Genomic DNA, 15,235 nt, shown 5'->3' with positions numbered 1-15,235 from the left:
ACACTCCCGCAATAATGATAATGTAGCAAATGGAGCTACCTATCTTCGGTCAGGGCCCTGCGGCTTAGACAGATGCAAGTGCAGCACTACACGCCCCGTGCTCTGTTATGGTCACGTTGTGGACACAAGGCAGCACTTTGGCGGCTCACGGGCTAACATGGTCCAGAAACAAGACAGCAAGCTCGTTCCACGAGTTGTATAAACTTCACGCCGACGTGACAGTCCTCAGGAGGTCTGACGCAAGCCATACTGGTGCCTTTGGAGTCTGAAAAAGGCAAGAGGAGAGGCGGGTGATTTTATTGTATGTACCTTGGTTGTTTTAGGAGGAACAAGAGCCACTGCCCACTGCCCAGCGGCAGCTCAATAAGGGAAATACAGTTCCACTGCAGTTCTGCAGTGCACGGGTCCTCCTTCTCAATTCCTGCTAAACAAGTTTCCAGACTTGAACATATCTGTTCATGGATCTCATTGTCTCCCACGACTTGCATCATAAAAACAGGCCATCTGCGACTTTTGACAATGGACCCCACATGGAACTACCTACGGTAGGCTGTTCACTTCTCCGACTTCAATACACCATTTTGTTCCTAAGCTTCTTTATCCTCTATGCCCTCTCATAGTCACAGGTGCCAATCTCAATAAATCAGCAGTTCGCCTCGCTCGAGGAATGGAAATATCCGGCTTTTAGACTAGAGAGCCTTCTACATTCTTAAACCGGACGGTTCTGATAACAGAGGATCATAGTTGCGCAACACCAAGATAGTGTATCGCCCATTGCTTACCCTACCGAGCCTACCAGGTCTCAAACCACGCTCAGCCCAGCCCACACGGTTTCTTTCCACGATTTCCTGCCATTATGCCGTGGCCATTTTCTTCATGGAGCTCGGCAAAGAGGCAACCTGCCGTGGATTCCCTAGAGGGTACACCACCCCCTGCGCCGGAGACCCGTGGACTAGGGGATAGCATCAACGTTGCCACTCGGGTTGCCCATTCGAGACTGAACAGGAAGATTCTGCAGTTTCTTCCCTTCGCATTGCCTCCCCACGCCGGCAACCCTTCGGTCTATGTCTCTGGAATGATCCACATCTTGCAATTATACCTAGAATTCGAGTCACTGTGGAATGATATTCTTGAAGGGCATCAGCACATCAACGATAAGGGGTCATGCTACCCCAAAGCCAAGAAGTCCGACGAGTCTCACACACGAACGACATCCAGCACTGGCGGTGGGCGAGTCCATGATGTCCTCAGCAAACTGCGCCTTCCACTCCTCATGCGCTCCGAAAGCCTCTGTCTTGACATCCTCTCCATAACCGGGTGGTCAGTCGACACTCTCGATAAGGTATCCGGAGCCGTGTCCCAGACCGGCGTCCTTGCCGAGTTTATCCCGCACCTGCAGGAATCCATCACAAACCACCCGCACGTCTTGGTCGCGTACGCGTGGATATTCTACATGGCTCTCTTTTCGGGCGGCCGCTTCATCCGAGCTGCTCTGGAAGCGGCAGGGCCGGGCTTCTGGGGCGCGCCGTCCGACCCGGTGCAGCCCTGTAGCCGGGTATGCGTCGAGCCCGTCCCCGTCCAGAAACTCCTCGACCAATGCGGTAAATATGCCAAGTTGGAATCCGAGCCGGCAACAGCAGGCAGAGATGCCGCTTCTGAGAAGCGGGCCACTGCACCCCTTGAGTTCTTCCGCTTTGCGACGCCCGAAGATGGGGAAGATCTCAAGACTGAATTCAAGGCGCGTGTGAGAGAGTGCGAGCGTGTCCTCACGCCGACAGAGAAGGACCAGATTATCCAGGAGGCAGTGCGCATCTTTGGGTCCATGAACGACCTTGTTGATGATCTTGATGGCATCTTGAGGTTCTGAGCATTCCCAGCATTAGCATAGATAGCATTAACATGGAACTTTTTATAAGAATGAAGAAGGCCGCAGGCAATGCTCAGTTCCAGATATTCGGCTCAGCCTGTTTGAGGTACCAGTTCCGAGCTAACAACCTTGCTGCGGAAATATAGCAGTAAAAGGTTAAGGAGCCAACTACTAGGCAGGTACAGAAGTGGGTCTAAATTCCAACATCTCTAGGTAGCCGGTTCCAGCTTCCAAAAGCTGACACAGCGATTCGCCTCGCGTCGTCAACACTGCTGCCTCGGTAGAAGGCTAGAATCTATAAAGTGTGATTTCGAGTAACGTTTACTATTTGTGTTTTTTGTAGATCTGCAGTTTAATTAACTGTGAGCCAGTTGGACTACGGGACCCTTGTCGGAGTATATCAGTATAATGGATGTCCATCTTCTGGTCTACGATCTCTCTCAGGGCTTGGCCCGCCAAATGTCGATGGGCCTGCTCGGGTTCCAGCTTGACGCGGTTTACCACACATCGATAGAGTTGAACGGGCTAGAATACGTCTACGACGGCAACATCGTCGCCATCAGGCCCGGATCTTCGCATCTTGGCCAGCCCATGCAGCGGTTGCATCTCGGGAAGACTGAATGTATGTACTGTACATTGTACAATACCTAACCCTCTCTTACACACTCTACTCTGGTTCCAAGTCATGCGTACGCTGTGTGCTTTGCTGACCCAGTTGCATTAGTACCCATGGACGTGATCGAGGAGTACCTTGACTCACTGAGGGAGATATACACGGTTGAGGTGAGTTGGCCGAGATCGACTTCCTCGGAATCAGGCAGCTTACGATTGGCAGGCATACGATCTGTTTAGACACAACTGCAACAATTTCTCCAACGATCTTGCCATGTTTCTTTTGGGCAAGGGGATTCCTGCCCACATCACCAACATGCCACAGGCGGTGCTGTATGTTTACGCTGCACCATTACCGCATCGTCAGAGCGCTGCTGACACGTGCATAGAGACTCCCCTTTCGGCCAAATGCTCATGCCGGCCCTCAGTCAGCAGATCAATGCCAACAAGCGAGGCGGCGGCATCCTGGGTATCCAGCAGCAAAACCCTGGCAGTTCCGTGAAGCCAAAATCGCAGGTCCATCATCCTGTGGCCAAAGTCCAGGAGGTTTCGACTCTGGCACAGCTTGACCACCTGTTAGAAAGATACCGCAATTCATGTGCCGTGGTCTTCTTCACATCTGCGACCTGCCCCCCATGCAAGACTCTGTATCCCCTGTACGATGAGTTAGCCGCTGAAGTGGGTAGTAAGGGTGTTTTGATCAAGGTCGATGTCTCACAGGCACTTGGAGTAGGCAGCCGGTACTCCGTCTCTGCCACTCCGACGTTCATTACATTTCTGAAGGGCCAGCAAGAGAACCGCTGGAGCGGTGCTGACCCAAGTGCCCTGCAAGGCAACGTGCGACTTTTGATCCAGATGGCGTGGCCACCCCACGCTCACGAAGCCCTCAACCTACCGACGCTTATGAAACCGGGCGCCGAACCCGTCATTTTTTCCAAGATCCCACCCCTCGAGAAAGTCCTCGCCAAAATGGGGCCCACTGCCGCAGACCCAGCAATCCAAGACGTCAAGCACTTCATCCAAGAGCGCTCGGCCTCCGGACCAGCCGAAGCAACGCTTCCCGACATCGCGTCGTTCACTTCCGTCGTACGCCAGTTCCTCGAGCGTCTACCAACAGACCTCCTCTTCACCATCGTCGACCTCCTGCGCTGCTCGCTCATCGACCCGCGCTTCAGCGGCTACCTGGCCGAAGAGGCGGACCACCGCACCGTGATCGCTGTGCTCGAGCACGTCAATGACAGACTCGCCAGCGCCTGCCCGTACGCGCTGCGGCTCGTCACGCTGCAAATGGCGTGCAACCTGTTCTCAAGCCCGCTCTACCCGGACCAAATCCTCGGCCACGAGCGGTTGCGAGGCTGCGTCACACGTCTGATTTCATCGAGCTTCCTCGACGAGAGCCACAGCAACGTGCGCGTCGCGGCGGCGAGCCTGTTGTTCAACGTCGCTCTGGCAAATAGCACCAAGAGGCGGGACGGGCCGGGCGATGTGCTGCCCGAGGCCGACCAGGTCGAGGTGGCTGCGTCGGTGCTCGAGGCCATCGCTCAGGAGGAAGAGTCTGCCGAGGCTTTGGAGGGGATGGTGCTTGCGCTGGGCTACTTGGCGTACAGGTTGCCGCTGGAAGGAGAGCTGGCAGATCTGCTGAGGGCCATGGACGCCGGTGACGTGGTACTTGCGAAGGAGAAGCAATTTCCAAATATGAGGTTGCTGAAAGAGGTTGGGGAGGAGTTGCTGGGAAAGGGTCTCATGCGGGCTTGACGGTTATGTGTACTGTACTCCGTTGATGGCTAAGCGATGGGCGTTTGGGCGCTATTTTGTAGAGGACTTGTCTTCGCATAGATCAAGGCGCGGTTGAAACTTGGAGTGTTGGATGCTTTATTAGACCTCCTCATTGCTTTGGTCAGTCAGTCCTCCACGGACCAAGCATCTCGGTAGCTTGATGAGACCGAATCTTTCATCTTCGAAATTTCGGGGTAGAGACCATAGCGGTTGCGGTCCAGGAAACATACCGAGTCCGGAATACTAACAGGATGGGATTTCATCCGAACTCACCAGCGGATAACAGGAATCCAGACGATTTCAACACTCGCAAATCTACTTCGTACCGAAACCAGTGTGTAATAAATTGTTGCTGTTTAGGTACGGTTCATCAAACCTTTGCAGCTGCCAGCGCATCAGAGGATCCACAGAACTCCTTTGAACTCGAGCTAAGCCGACTGCCAAGCTTTAGCGCTGTCGCTTCCCGCCATTCACCTGCAGCCCACCAACCAACGGATGCAACTGCTCACCCCGGCAACTGCAACGCCCCTGGGACTTTGTAAACATCGCAGGCGGAACCCACTTGACCAACCCAAAGCCAGCATGCCACGCCAGAACGCGTCCGGGTATTAAATGTACAGCAACCTCGAGCGGCGCTTCCGAGACGTTGTCGCCGACATCAATGAAACGTTGATTGGAATTTCTCTCGACCCGCGACTGATGCCGGACTCTGCAGGCCACCTCGAAGTCGCGCAGCGCAGTGTTCGCTCGTGCGCGAGCACACCGTCGCTGCGATCTCGCGATGGCACTGTTCCGCCTCATGCTAGGGTGGACCCGGGAGGAAATGTGAGGGTTGTGGTGAGGGTGAGGGCGTTTCTGCCGAGGGGTAACCAACTCAGTTCAATTCCATACAAAAAATATGTCGTTGAGAGCACACCTTATCACTGACATGGATGTGTCGCAGAAATTGAACGAAATGCAGAATGCCTCATCGACATGGACCCGGTCACGCAGCGGACCACGCTCAGAGTCCCCAACGACTCCGACCCTGCCAACGCGCGGGCACGGTCTCGCAAAGTCATGGAGGAGAAGTCGTTCACTTTTGACAAGAGCTTCTGGAGCCATGATCCGCAAGACGAGCACTACGCAACGCAGGAAGACGTCTACGACAGCTTGGGGGAGGAGTTTCTCGACCACAACTTTGAGGGATACCACACATGCATCTTTGCCTACGGCCAGACCGGCTCGGGCAAGTCGTACACCATGATGGGCACCCCAGACCAACCGGGCCTGATCCCGCGGACCTGCGAGGACCTCTTCGAGCGCATTGCGGCAGCCCAGGACGAGACGCCCAACATCAGCTACAACGTCCGCGTCTCCTACTTTGAAGTCTACAACGAGCACGTCCGCGACTTGCTGGTCCCCGTGGTCCCGCACCAACCGCCCTACTACCTCAAGATCCGCGAGTCGCCGACCGAGGGACCGTACGTCAAGGATCTGACCGAAGTCCCCGTCCGCAGCCTGAACGAGATCCTCCGGTACATGCGCATCGGGGACAACAACCGGACCACGGCCAGCACCAAGATGAACGACACGAGCAGCCGCAGCCACGCCGTCTTCACCATCATGCTCAAGCAGATCCACCACGACCTCGAGACGGACGAGACGACGGAGCGCAGCAGCCGCATCCGCCTGGTCGACCTGGCCGGCAGCGAGCGGGCCAAGGCGACCGAAGCCACGGGCCAGCGCCTGCGCGAGGGCAGCAACATCAACAAGTCGCTCACGACGCTGGGGCGGGTCATCGCCGCGCTGGCCGATCCCAAGAAACAAAACCACCACTCGCACCACCACCGCTCCAAATCCATATCCTCCATCGTCCCCTACCGCGACTCCATCCTCACCTGGCTCCTCAAGGACTCTCTCGGCGGCAACTCCAAAACAGCCATGATCGCGTGCATCTCCCCCTCGGACTACGAGGAAACCCTGTCCACACTACGCTACGCGGACCAGGCGAAACGGATCCGCACGCGCGCCGTGGTCAACCAGGTCGACAGCATCAGCACGGCGGAGCGCGACGCGCAGATCGCGGCCATGGCCGACGAGATCCGCGCGCTGCAGCTCGTCGTGGGCGACTCGCGGCGGCGCGAAAAGGACGCGCGCGAGGCCGAGGAGAAGCTCGAGGAGTACCAGGCCCGCGTGCGCGGACTGCAGCAGCTCATGGAGGAGCGCAGCCTCGTGGCCGAGGGCAAGATCCGTAGTTTGCAGACCGAGAACGAGGCGCTGCGGCTGCATCTGAAGCTGGCCCTCGAGAGCCTGCGGAATCCTATTCCTGAGGTCGTGGTGCGGGAGACCCATACTGCTGCTGCTGGTGCTAATGATGATGATGAAGGTGCTGCGGGGGGCAAGGAAAGGAGGCATGGTGATGGTGATGATGATGGCAATGATGAAGCGTATTACGACGATGATAAAGAAAACCACGAGCAGAATAATGAGCATGACGATGGGTATGCGTCTGGCGGGGCCGAGACGGAGACGGAGCAGGGATACGAACGCCACGCCGACGACATGCATGACCACATGCAGGGCCTCCTTCGCGACCTCAACATGTTCCGACGAAAGATTGGGGACGACAAGATGCGCTTCCTGAATGAGCTGAGTCGGAGGCGGCCGCTGGGGAATCGGTCAAATATTATTTGACATGACGAACAGGGACCGCACCGTGACAACGTGGTGCACGAGCCAGGCTGGAGACAGGGACTTTTCAATGACTACGGCAGATTTCCTACGTTACGATTGATGGGACTTAGCGAGCAAGTTTCTTTCGTGCATTACTGTACTGTATGGAGTTCGGGATTGCGAGTCTTTAGGGCGAAATGTCATTAGATGATAGGCACTTAAGTACTAGGCAGTTGGACGCTCAGATATCAATGTTCGGGCCGCATGGCTCAGTTGACCGAGCTGTTGGAGTTAGAGTGCGTAGAATGAATGGCGGGTTGATTAAAGACCTATTTGATTGTTGTGACCCCGCCAGTAGCCACAGGAGGTAAATAAGTAGCGAGTGACCGACACCAGCCCAGCCAGTATCGAGTATTAACTATTATGTTTCTCCTATGTTTGCTTCGCTGTTCCAAGCTGCCATTAATGAAAACTCCAAACTGAAGATTCCACAAAAAGATGGGAGGTTCGAAGATCGGACATGTTTTTCTGTGCTTTTCTCCGCCAGTTATATGCCACAGACCGTTGATATTGTGATTTGTGACGCAAGATGTCAAACTTCAGTCACGAAATCTCTGGAGAACTAGGCCCGCTTGTCGTACCCGCTCGGCTTCTTCGAAATACCTCGGGCCGCCCGGCGGTTTTGTAAACGGGCGGACCGACGGAGAGGAAGAGGAAGCGCTGAACGCCGAGCCGCCTGGATTCCCCCAGCAACAGGTGCTGGTGCGGCATGTATGACAGGACGGATAACCTGGGATCTCGGCTTAATAATCGTGATCCTCGGCTTCGGTTGAACGATCTTGATCCTCGTGCCCAGAAGCGGGTTACGGGAGCCGGAGGGAGCGCCAGTGCCAGCGCCAGCGCCAGCGCCAGCGGCAGTTGAGACCGTACCAGCGGTGCTGCCGGATACCGGAGGTCGTATGACGATGATTTTTGGTCGGGGTCTCGTGATTCGAATCTTGACCCCCCGGAGAGGGTTCCAGGACGGGGATCCAGCAGAAGACGACTCCATGTTGATTGGTGATGTCGTCGGCGAACAGATTGCCGCAATAGCCCCGACGTTTAAATGACAGAAATGCCGTCTTAGACGGGTAGGGGAACAGCCTAGCTGGGAGGTTTCTCTGGCAGGGCGGAACAGCCCATCTGAGAGACTTCGAGCGGTTGTTCAGAACCAGAACAGCGAATGCTTTCTTATAGGAAGAGGCTGATGTTTACATTGGCGAGGTAAACATCGAAACTTCGACTAGGGCTCGCTGAAGATGGCTGGGATGTGGAAAACATGTCGCCCGTTTCTGCTCAGTCAAAGCGCTGTGGCTGCGTTTAGTACGCCTTTCCGTACGCGATGCCGGACGGTCATGGACGTTCTGTGCGGACTCGGAATCAGGACGGACTGTTGCAGAGTCAGCTGGCAGGTTTCGTCGAGGAAATAGGTCTTGCCAGTTGCCAAAGCTCCAGCTGTGGCCTATGCTGTATTGATGATGGAGCAGTTTTCTCTGGATGCTTCGTACCTGGCTGGTTTGGAACTTGGTGTCCATCATGTAGCAATGTGTCCCCTATCCCCGGAAGCCGAGACAAAAGGTCGAGCGTTTGAGCTCACGAGCATTTGAGGGTGGAAAGAAAACAAGGCTTCCTCAGCGGATACACTTATCTGAATTCGGCTGTTGGTGTTCAGGCAGGCTATGGGTTGGGCAGCCCATCGGAAGAAGCAGAAAGAGACGGCGTCCCTGAATATTCGCTCTGTTCTGCTGAACTGTCAAGGTGTCCCCAAAATTGAGTAATAAGGGCATAAAGTGCACCTCGGTCTCGAAAATGCCCTTCCGCAGTTTCTGAAGCTCTTTGGATTCCGAAGCCGTTCCTTGCTCTACTGTCCCGCTAGATCCTTGATGCGGCAGAGAAGACGATGATGACGCGAAACTGAGCATAACGGGGTCACAAGCGCAGGCAAAAATTGAAATCCCTCAAGCGGTCGACAATCGCGAGACGGCAGTCACTCGTACTGTTGCACCAGGCACTTGTAGTAGGTAGCACCTACCTTTCTATGGCGTTCTTCGTTCTTGGCTGGAAGGAAGGCTTAGCCGGTTGTTTCTCAACGTTCTAAACCTGGAAACTGCGGATTATCGACAAACATCTCTCCATTTGGACCAAAAGGGAAAGCAGCTCAACCAGCCCCTGGCGCATTCAGTAGAGGTTCTGGTCCCTGGATGCCGGACCAGTTCGCCTTCCTGATCCCAACATCACCCCAACTTCCCAAACAAGGTTATCTACAGTACACAGTCTGCCCTCGTTGGTAGCTCCGGCCCCCTTACCATCATCATGCTTGAATTCAAGATCTACGGACATCAAAAGCCCGGCTACTATCTACCCCAAAGGCTAGGGCAACCTTTCACGCAGAGCTCACTGCGAGAAGGAAGATACATGGTTAGAAGAGCATGATGGGCATACAAGACTTATGGAGGGAGACCCATTCAGCAAGTTGGAAATCTCACGAGGCCGCAGCTCAGTTCTCAACCTACAGCCTATACGGTCCATGTTTACATGTAGTCCGCTGGACGTCTGTGGCTTATGTAAAAGCTGGAGCCACACCACGTACTACTAGTACATCTGCGCTGGGTAAGGTCACTTAACCGTTCTCCGTAGAGCACAGTCACAATGTGTAGTTGCGCACTGCTATTGCGCTTGGACTTCGTAACGTTAGCCTGGAAGAAGCGCAACGCCTGACTGCACTAACGTTACATACTGCCTCAGCCCCTGCCGAAGCATTGCCAGCCGACGTAAAAATACCTACCAGCCTACCTACCCGGTACAGAGCGCGCCAACCGGTTGAAGGGACTTGTAGGTGCAGTGGTGTCCGAGATTCCGCCAACCTTGCAGCCTCAGCGGTCTACCGTCTGCTTGCCCGCCCGCTTCTTCTCAATCCTCTCAAGCTCCATGTCGATCCTCTTGAAGCTCCAGCTCTTCCAGAAGGGCGGGTACAGAAACGGTCGGAGGTCAAAACGGTTGTCGTCCGGCGCTGCAGAAGTGGAAGCGGTTTCAGTACATGTTCACGGATAAAGGTGTTTGATGTCTCATCGCCGTTCGCTTACAGTAGTCATTGCAGTGCAGAGCCGGTGTCAAAGTTGTCATTTTGTGCCCTGTATCGCCATCAGCAAAGCCGTCTCTCTTTCGCTTGACTGTAGGCTAGACGTACGGTTAATGGCGTAGTAGTGGAAGAACCGCTTGACTTTCTCGGCAACCTGTGCCGGCGTGTAATAGGGCGCATCGTCATCCGCTGTACGCTCACGGTCGATGCTCCAGTCATGCACCAGCCGCTGGAACATGGCAAACGGACCAAGCTTGTTGAGCTTGCGCAGCCGACCAAATATGGTCAGCTCCTGGTACGTCATGCCCTTGTGTAACAAGTTAGCATCAAGCGACACTCTCGGAGCCTGTATCACTCAGCGATTTTTGTTTCGCGCTGAGCTATCACGAACCATATCTGTCGAAGAATTAGCGACTGCATTCTTACAGGGATCGTCATGGGGCTGCGTACCTGCTTCGTCACTCTGAACATAATCTTGAGTGATTGGCTCCTACAAGTAGGGTTAGAGGGGGTCAGAATCGGAAGTACTATGTTCGATGGAGGTCCCTTACCAGCTCAGCGGTAGGAACGGCGGTCAAGAACCCGTGAAGACAAGGCAAGTCAAAGTTCTTCTCGGCCCACCTGATGAATCGCTTCAGGTCGTCCTTGTCAATAGAGCCGATGGGATTCTAGCACAGAATGCATGAGCTCCTCGCTGAGTATAGCTTGATTATTTGCCCACTCACGATATCCGCGCTCTACAAGGGAGGCGAGAAATAGAAACATGTCAGCTGCGATTTGAGAGGCCTGGGGTGGTCTGCGACTCACCGAGCAGTCATACTTGGTCAAGTAGCCACGCAGACCTGAATACAGCATGAGCATCGCTACTAAGGTTCGTCACGGGGTTGTGCGAGACGTACTCTGTGTTCAAAGTTAGTTGCAGAAACAGAACGACGCTGCGCGACACTTTACCTCGCCAACATTGGCACTACCCAGTACTAATAAGCTTCCGCCCCCAGGTCTGTTGCGAGCTGTCGGGAGTATCTGGCCAAACTCCTGCAATAAGGCGCACAATGTGTCAACACACCATCCATGTCAACAACAGAGGGGGAAAGGAGAAGAGAATCCACAACGCACATAGGCCGTCACCATCCTTATCCTTGCCTGCAAACACTGCAACGTGAGATTCTCCTGCACGGTCCCGCCTTCAACCTTGAACTTGGGATCGAAGCCCGTCGTGGCCACCACCAGCTTTTTCTGCGCCTCGTACACGTCGTCGATGTCTAGGTTCACATGGTAGCTGCCGATAGCGTCTGAGAGGTCGCGGGCGCGCTGGCGCGTCTCGCGCGAGCTTTGCTTCTTCATGCCCATGTACAGGGTCGTGAAGACCTGGTTACAGAGCTCTTGCGGCGTTTTCGGAAGAGCCCCTTCTTCACCGTATTTGGCGATACGCTTGACGTCGTCGATCACTTGGGCGTTTCCTGCCTCGACGGCCTGCATGACAATGCGGCACATCGAATAGACGATTACTGAATGAAGTGTTGGTGACTGGGTCGTGGGCAAACCGGCACGCCAAACAAGAACGGGGCTTTACCTGCTGTGGCGCACGAGTCGATGCCGCCGCTCAGGGGCACTAGATAGCCCGCCGCACCGGATCTGCGAAGGTACTGTAGAGGGATGAAGGTCAGCCTCAGCGAGGGAAAATATGTCCAGAAGAGCACTTACATCCCAGAGGTAACAGCCGCCGCAAAGGGCGATTTCCTCCTCGACCGGGTGGAATCTGGGCTGAATCGGCAGAGTAGGCCTTTTCTCAATGTCGGCATCGTCATCCTCAGAGCTGAGCTCGAATGGGGTTTGTATCCGTTGATATTTGGCATTCGATGTCGCGGCTTGAAGACCGCGCGAGATGGATGCTCTGTACGCCCTCACTTCCTCCAGGTCGACCGTGGCGGTGACGACCTCGACGTCGTTGAGACTGAACTGAGAGCCTTGGGCGACTGCAACGCGGTTAGAGTGCCCTGGGGGATCCGCTCGGGGTTTGAAATTTGCGTACCAATGTCGCCGTTCACTAGGAGGTGATTAGCTCAGCATCCAATGTACTCGCTGAGAAGCCTGCAACGAACCTATGATCATGGCGCAGCCATCGAAGTATAGACGCTCGCCGCTGAAATTCTTAGCAAACTGCCTTGAGAGGTGGGTGAAATAATGGCAACATACTCGCAGCCTTGCTGATTGGCGTACTAAGTATTGCAGAATGCATTGTTAGTTCGTCAATGTGCAGCTGGCCCACCTTCCCCCTGTGAGACATACGAGGTAGACACCACCCGACTTCCGAGTAGCCTCAGTGATTAACTGGAGCCGGGTGTCCAGTTTTCTCAAGGTAACTGCAATCCCAATGTCAGCTTGTCGCTTCCCCTCGAAGGCGGCCTGAGGGGTGCCTACAGTGGCTCCCGCTGGAATTCGTTATGATCTCGACCTATCTAAGAGTCAATATGGCGTTGAACGTCCAATCTGTCCTGAGTCAGGCAGTGCCTACACCATCCAGGGCCATGTCCTATTCAGGCCGCACTGGTCAGTCTATGTCTTCATGGTGGCGAGGATCAGGGGCGCGTACAATATGCGGCGCCTTAGGAGTGAACAGCTCTTCCTGCTAGCAGTAAGCAGCAAAGCCAGCAGCAGCCTCACGTATCACACGACTCACGCATGTTTCCGCGCCAAAGGCAGTCTCAGGGGTGGAAATAACGGCGTCTCCAAACAGGACGTGCGTCTCGCCCTGCACTTCGGCCAGCATCTTGGGCAGATGGAAAAGCTCGGTCTCTCTGGGGCGCATCCAAGGGGTGAAGTGCCTCATTTCTCGGTAGTTGCCGTCGTTGGCGAGCCACATTTTGGGCCTCTATTACGCGGGACCGTTAGTCCTTGGCCACGGAAAGGGCTGCCAGGGCAACTGCTAAACCTACAATCAAGAGGATCTTCCCATCAAGGCCTGCATGTATGTAATTAGTGGCACTTAGACTGGCGGGCGAGGATGACCGGCAAGTCGGGCCAGATGCTTACAGATGACGCGGCAGTTGTATCTCAGGTTCCGGTGCAGGATGGGCAGGCCAATGTCGAGAAGAATGCCATGGGTGCTCTTGTCCAGCAGAAGCCGGCGAAGCATCTCCAGACTGTGTGTGTAGACATCGAGCTCGTGAAAATGGTCCAGACTCGAGTATCCGCAGATTTCCAGTTCCTTACCCGGGAAAGAAGGTCAGATGGTCAGAACTGTCTGCCCTCGGAGTGGTACACCATCATCATCATGCTGGTGCTGGCTTTTTGATCTTACAGGACCGACTCGGAGGCGGGCACCCGCTGCCTTTGCCTGATGGATGCTCTCGATAATCCGGCCAAGATTCCCTTCCCACTGCAATTGAGATGCCGATAAGCCATGGCCGAGTGCCTAAACCGTGCTTCTTCTCTTTCTGTCACTTACGTCAAGCACCCATTGATTTAGAGCGCAGGTCGCGACCGTCACAAGATGGCCCATTCTGACAAGCTTAGACAACTGGGAGTGCAATGCAGTGACAGGAGATGCCTAGAATGCCGGATGCTGCATTGGAGTTCACTTGTTGAGGGTGGTTGGAAACGTGACTGAAGATGATGATATCGTACTTCGTAAACCAATTGCCGTCTCTCGCACCTTCTCGGTTAACTCGGCGCTAAGCCGGAGACGGGACGGTGGACAGGGCTACAAAGATACCGTGTTCTCGCACTGGCAGCAACTTGAAGAGCATGTTAAATGCTCATAACGGGCGCTGTTTAACTACGCAGTACTGTACTCATGTTTGCTTACAGTGACATCTAACTTCACGGATTTACCTGCATATGCCGGCTTTCCACCTGCGAACTTGTTTTGTGCAAACCATATTTCGTATGGACGAAGTATCGAGATTGCCGTATTCCTCCCGTTCGTTATTCCGAAGAAAAGCGCACGGAGCGGCACCGGAGGCCCCACACTTAGCCGGCGGTTTCATGGAACTCTCAAATTGGAACAGGAAAGTGGGACCAGGTTGGAAACGAGCCGGTCGCTGTTTCAGCTGTTCGGGCTGCCGCGGCCACAGGCCAGCCGACGGCATGCGTCCCTTCATATCCGATTGTCCTCCATGGGCCGCAAGTGTGCCAACACTTTGCCTTGTAAGGTCATTCCTGGGTCGCCGAACCGTGGACCACTTCCCGTCTACACTGCGTCCCAATGTCTCAGTCATTGATCTAAAAACTCAATTTCACATCCAAGATACTGTATGTAATAATAGCGCTGTGGCTTTCTACCCGTTGGCTGGAGTTCGTATGCACTTAACGGGCCAACTCTAAAGAGTTGGGCACAGAATTCAGGGACGGCTCAAAAACGAGGGACAGTTAGCGCAATATATGGCGTTCCACTACAATCACTAACACATCCAGCAGTCGCATGCCCGAATCTCGGGAAATACTGCACTTTCAAGAAAACGGGCATGACCATTATATCTCCCTCGAAGAGACGACTCGAATGATACCTACTTTAGTAGGTTGCATCCTATTGCTCTAGAGTTCTTGGTGAAAGTTGCTGCAATCTTGTGTTCTTACCTGCATCTCGAAGTCGCGAGAACAACCGGACTCGCACCAAGATTCGGTAACTTTCACCAAGAACTCAAGAGGAATAGGATGCAACCTACTATAATAGGTATCATTTGAATCTCCTCTTCAAAGCGGATGAACGGTCATATTCGTTTTCTAGGAAGTACAACAGTTGTTAAGCTACAGGTTTGCTAGTGTTGCTAGCTAACATTTTTGTATACAAAATGCACCAAATCCTGATGTGTCCCTGGTTTTTGAGCCGTCCCTGGATTCTGTGCCCAACTCTTTAGAGTTGGCCCGTTAAGTGCATACGAACTCCAGCCAACGGGTAGTGCAAGGCCCGAGAGACGCCCATTCGGGCATGGTCCTCCCCGCTGCTGATGGTTCCTGCCCCTCATTCTGTTTCCATTGCCTGACAACCCGGAATCGATGTTCCACAGCACGGCGGTTTCCAACCCCTGAAAGAAACAAGACCAAACCTAGGGTAATAAACATACACATTTCCAGTATTATATGCACTGCATTGTACAATACCTTACCTAGCCATGTAACTTACAGTTATTGTTAGCGTGAATCGTGTATGTCCAATACACAGCACGAATGCCATTGCAGGAAGCTCATTGACCCGACCTTGACCT

At 54.1% G+C, this 15,235-nt stretch overlaps 3 protein-coding genes across 3 annotated transcripts; 2 read left to right on the top strand and 1 right to left on the bottom strand.

Moving 5' to 3' along the window:
- Window positions 1–466: 466 nt before the first annotated feature.
- Window positions 467–2,000, top strand: N656DRAFT_777728 (heme oxygenase-like protein). Its single transcript, XM_064814874.1, has one exon. It carries the CDS (start codon window positions 857–859, stop codon window positions 1,865–1,867), a length of 1,011 nt encoding a protein of 336 aa, XP_064671298.1. The 5' UTR covers window positions 467–856; the 3' UTR covers window positions 1,868–2,000.
- A 120-nt stretch (window positions 2,001–2,120) lies between these two features.
- On the top strand, window positions 2,121–7,253 carry N656DRAFT_750708 (kinesin-domain-containing protein). The gene is made up of 6 exons (XM_064813000.1): window positions 2,121–2,489; window positions 2,592–2,650; window positions 2,703–2,812; window positions 2,869–4,203; window positions 4,876–5,120; window positions 5,199–7,253. Exons 1-6 carry the CDS (start codon window positions 2,276–2,278, stop codon window positions 6,929–6,931), a joined length of 3,696 nt encoding a protein of 1,231 aa, XP_064671297.1. The 5' UTR covers window positions 2,121–2,275; the 3' UTR covers window positions 6,932–7,253.
- A 2,569-nt stretch (window positions 7,254–9,822) lies between these two features.
- N656DRAFT_750703 (glutamine-dependent NAD(+) synthetase with GAT domain-containing protein) lies at window positions 9,823–13,530 on the bottom strand (the record flags this gene model as incomplete). Its single annotated transcript, XM_064812999.1, has 22 exons — window positions 9,823–9,959; window positions 10,033–10,080; window positions 10,137–10,364; window positions 10,479–10,518; window positions 10,580–10,696; window positions 10,754–10,765; window positions 10,836–10,870; window positions 10,973–11,063; window positions 11,145–11,536; window positions 11,602–11,674; window positions 11,733–12,025; window positions 12,131–12,171; window positions 12,225–12,247; window positions 12,318–12,391; window positions 12,450–12,483; window positions 12,544–12,561; window positions 12,622–12,654; window positions 12,709–12,900; window positions 12,965–12,990; window positions 13,062–13,236; window positions 13,330–13,407; window positions 13,477–13,530. The coding sequence occupies 22 exons, from the start codon at window positions 13,528–13,530 to the stop codon at window positions 9,823–9,825; spliced, it is 2,214 nt and encodes a 737-aa protein (XP_064671296.1).
- Window positions 13,531–15,235: the final 1,705 nt, after the last annotated feature.

Source organism: Canariomyces notabilis (genome assembly GCF_033297395.1).
Source record: "Canariomyces notabilis strain CBS 508.74 unplaced genomic scaffold N656scaffold_7, whole genome shotgun sequence".
Lineage (NCBI taxonomy): Eukaryota > Fungi > Ascomycota > Sordariomycetes > Sordariales > Chaetomiaceae > Canariomyces > Canariomyces notabilis.
This window is presented reverse-complemented; position numbering and strand designations above follow the sequence as displayed.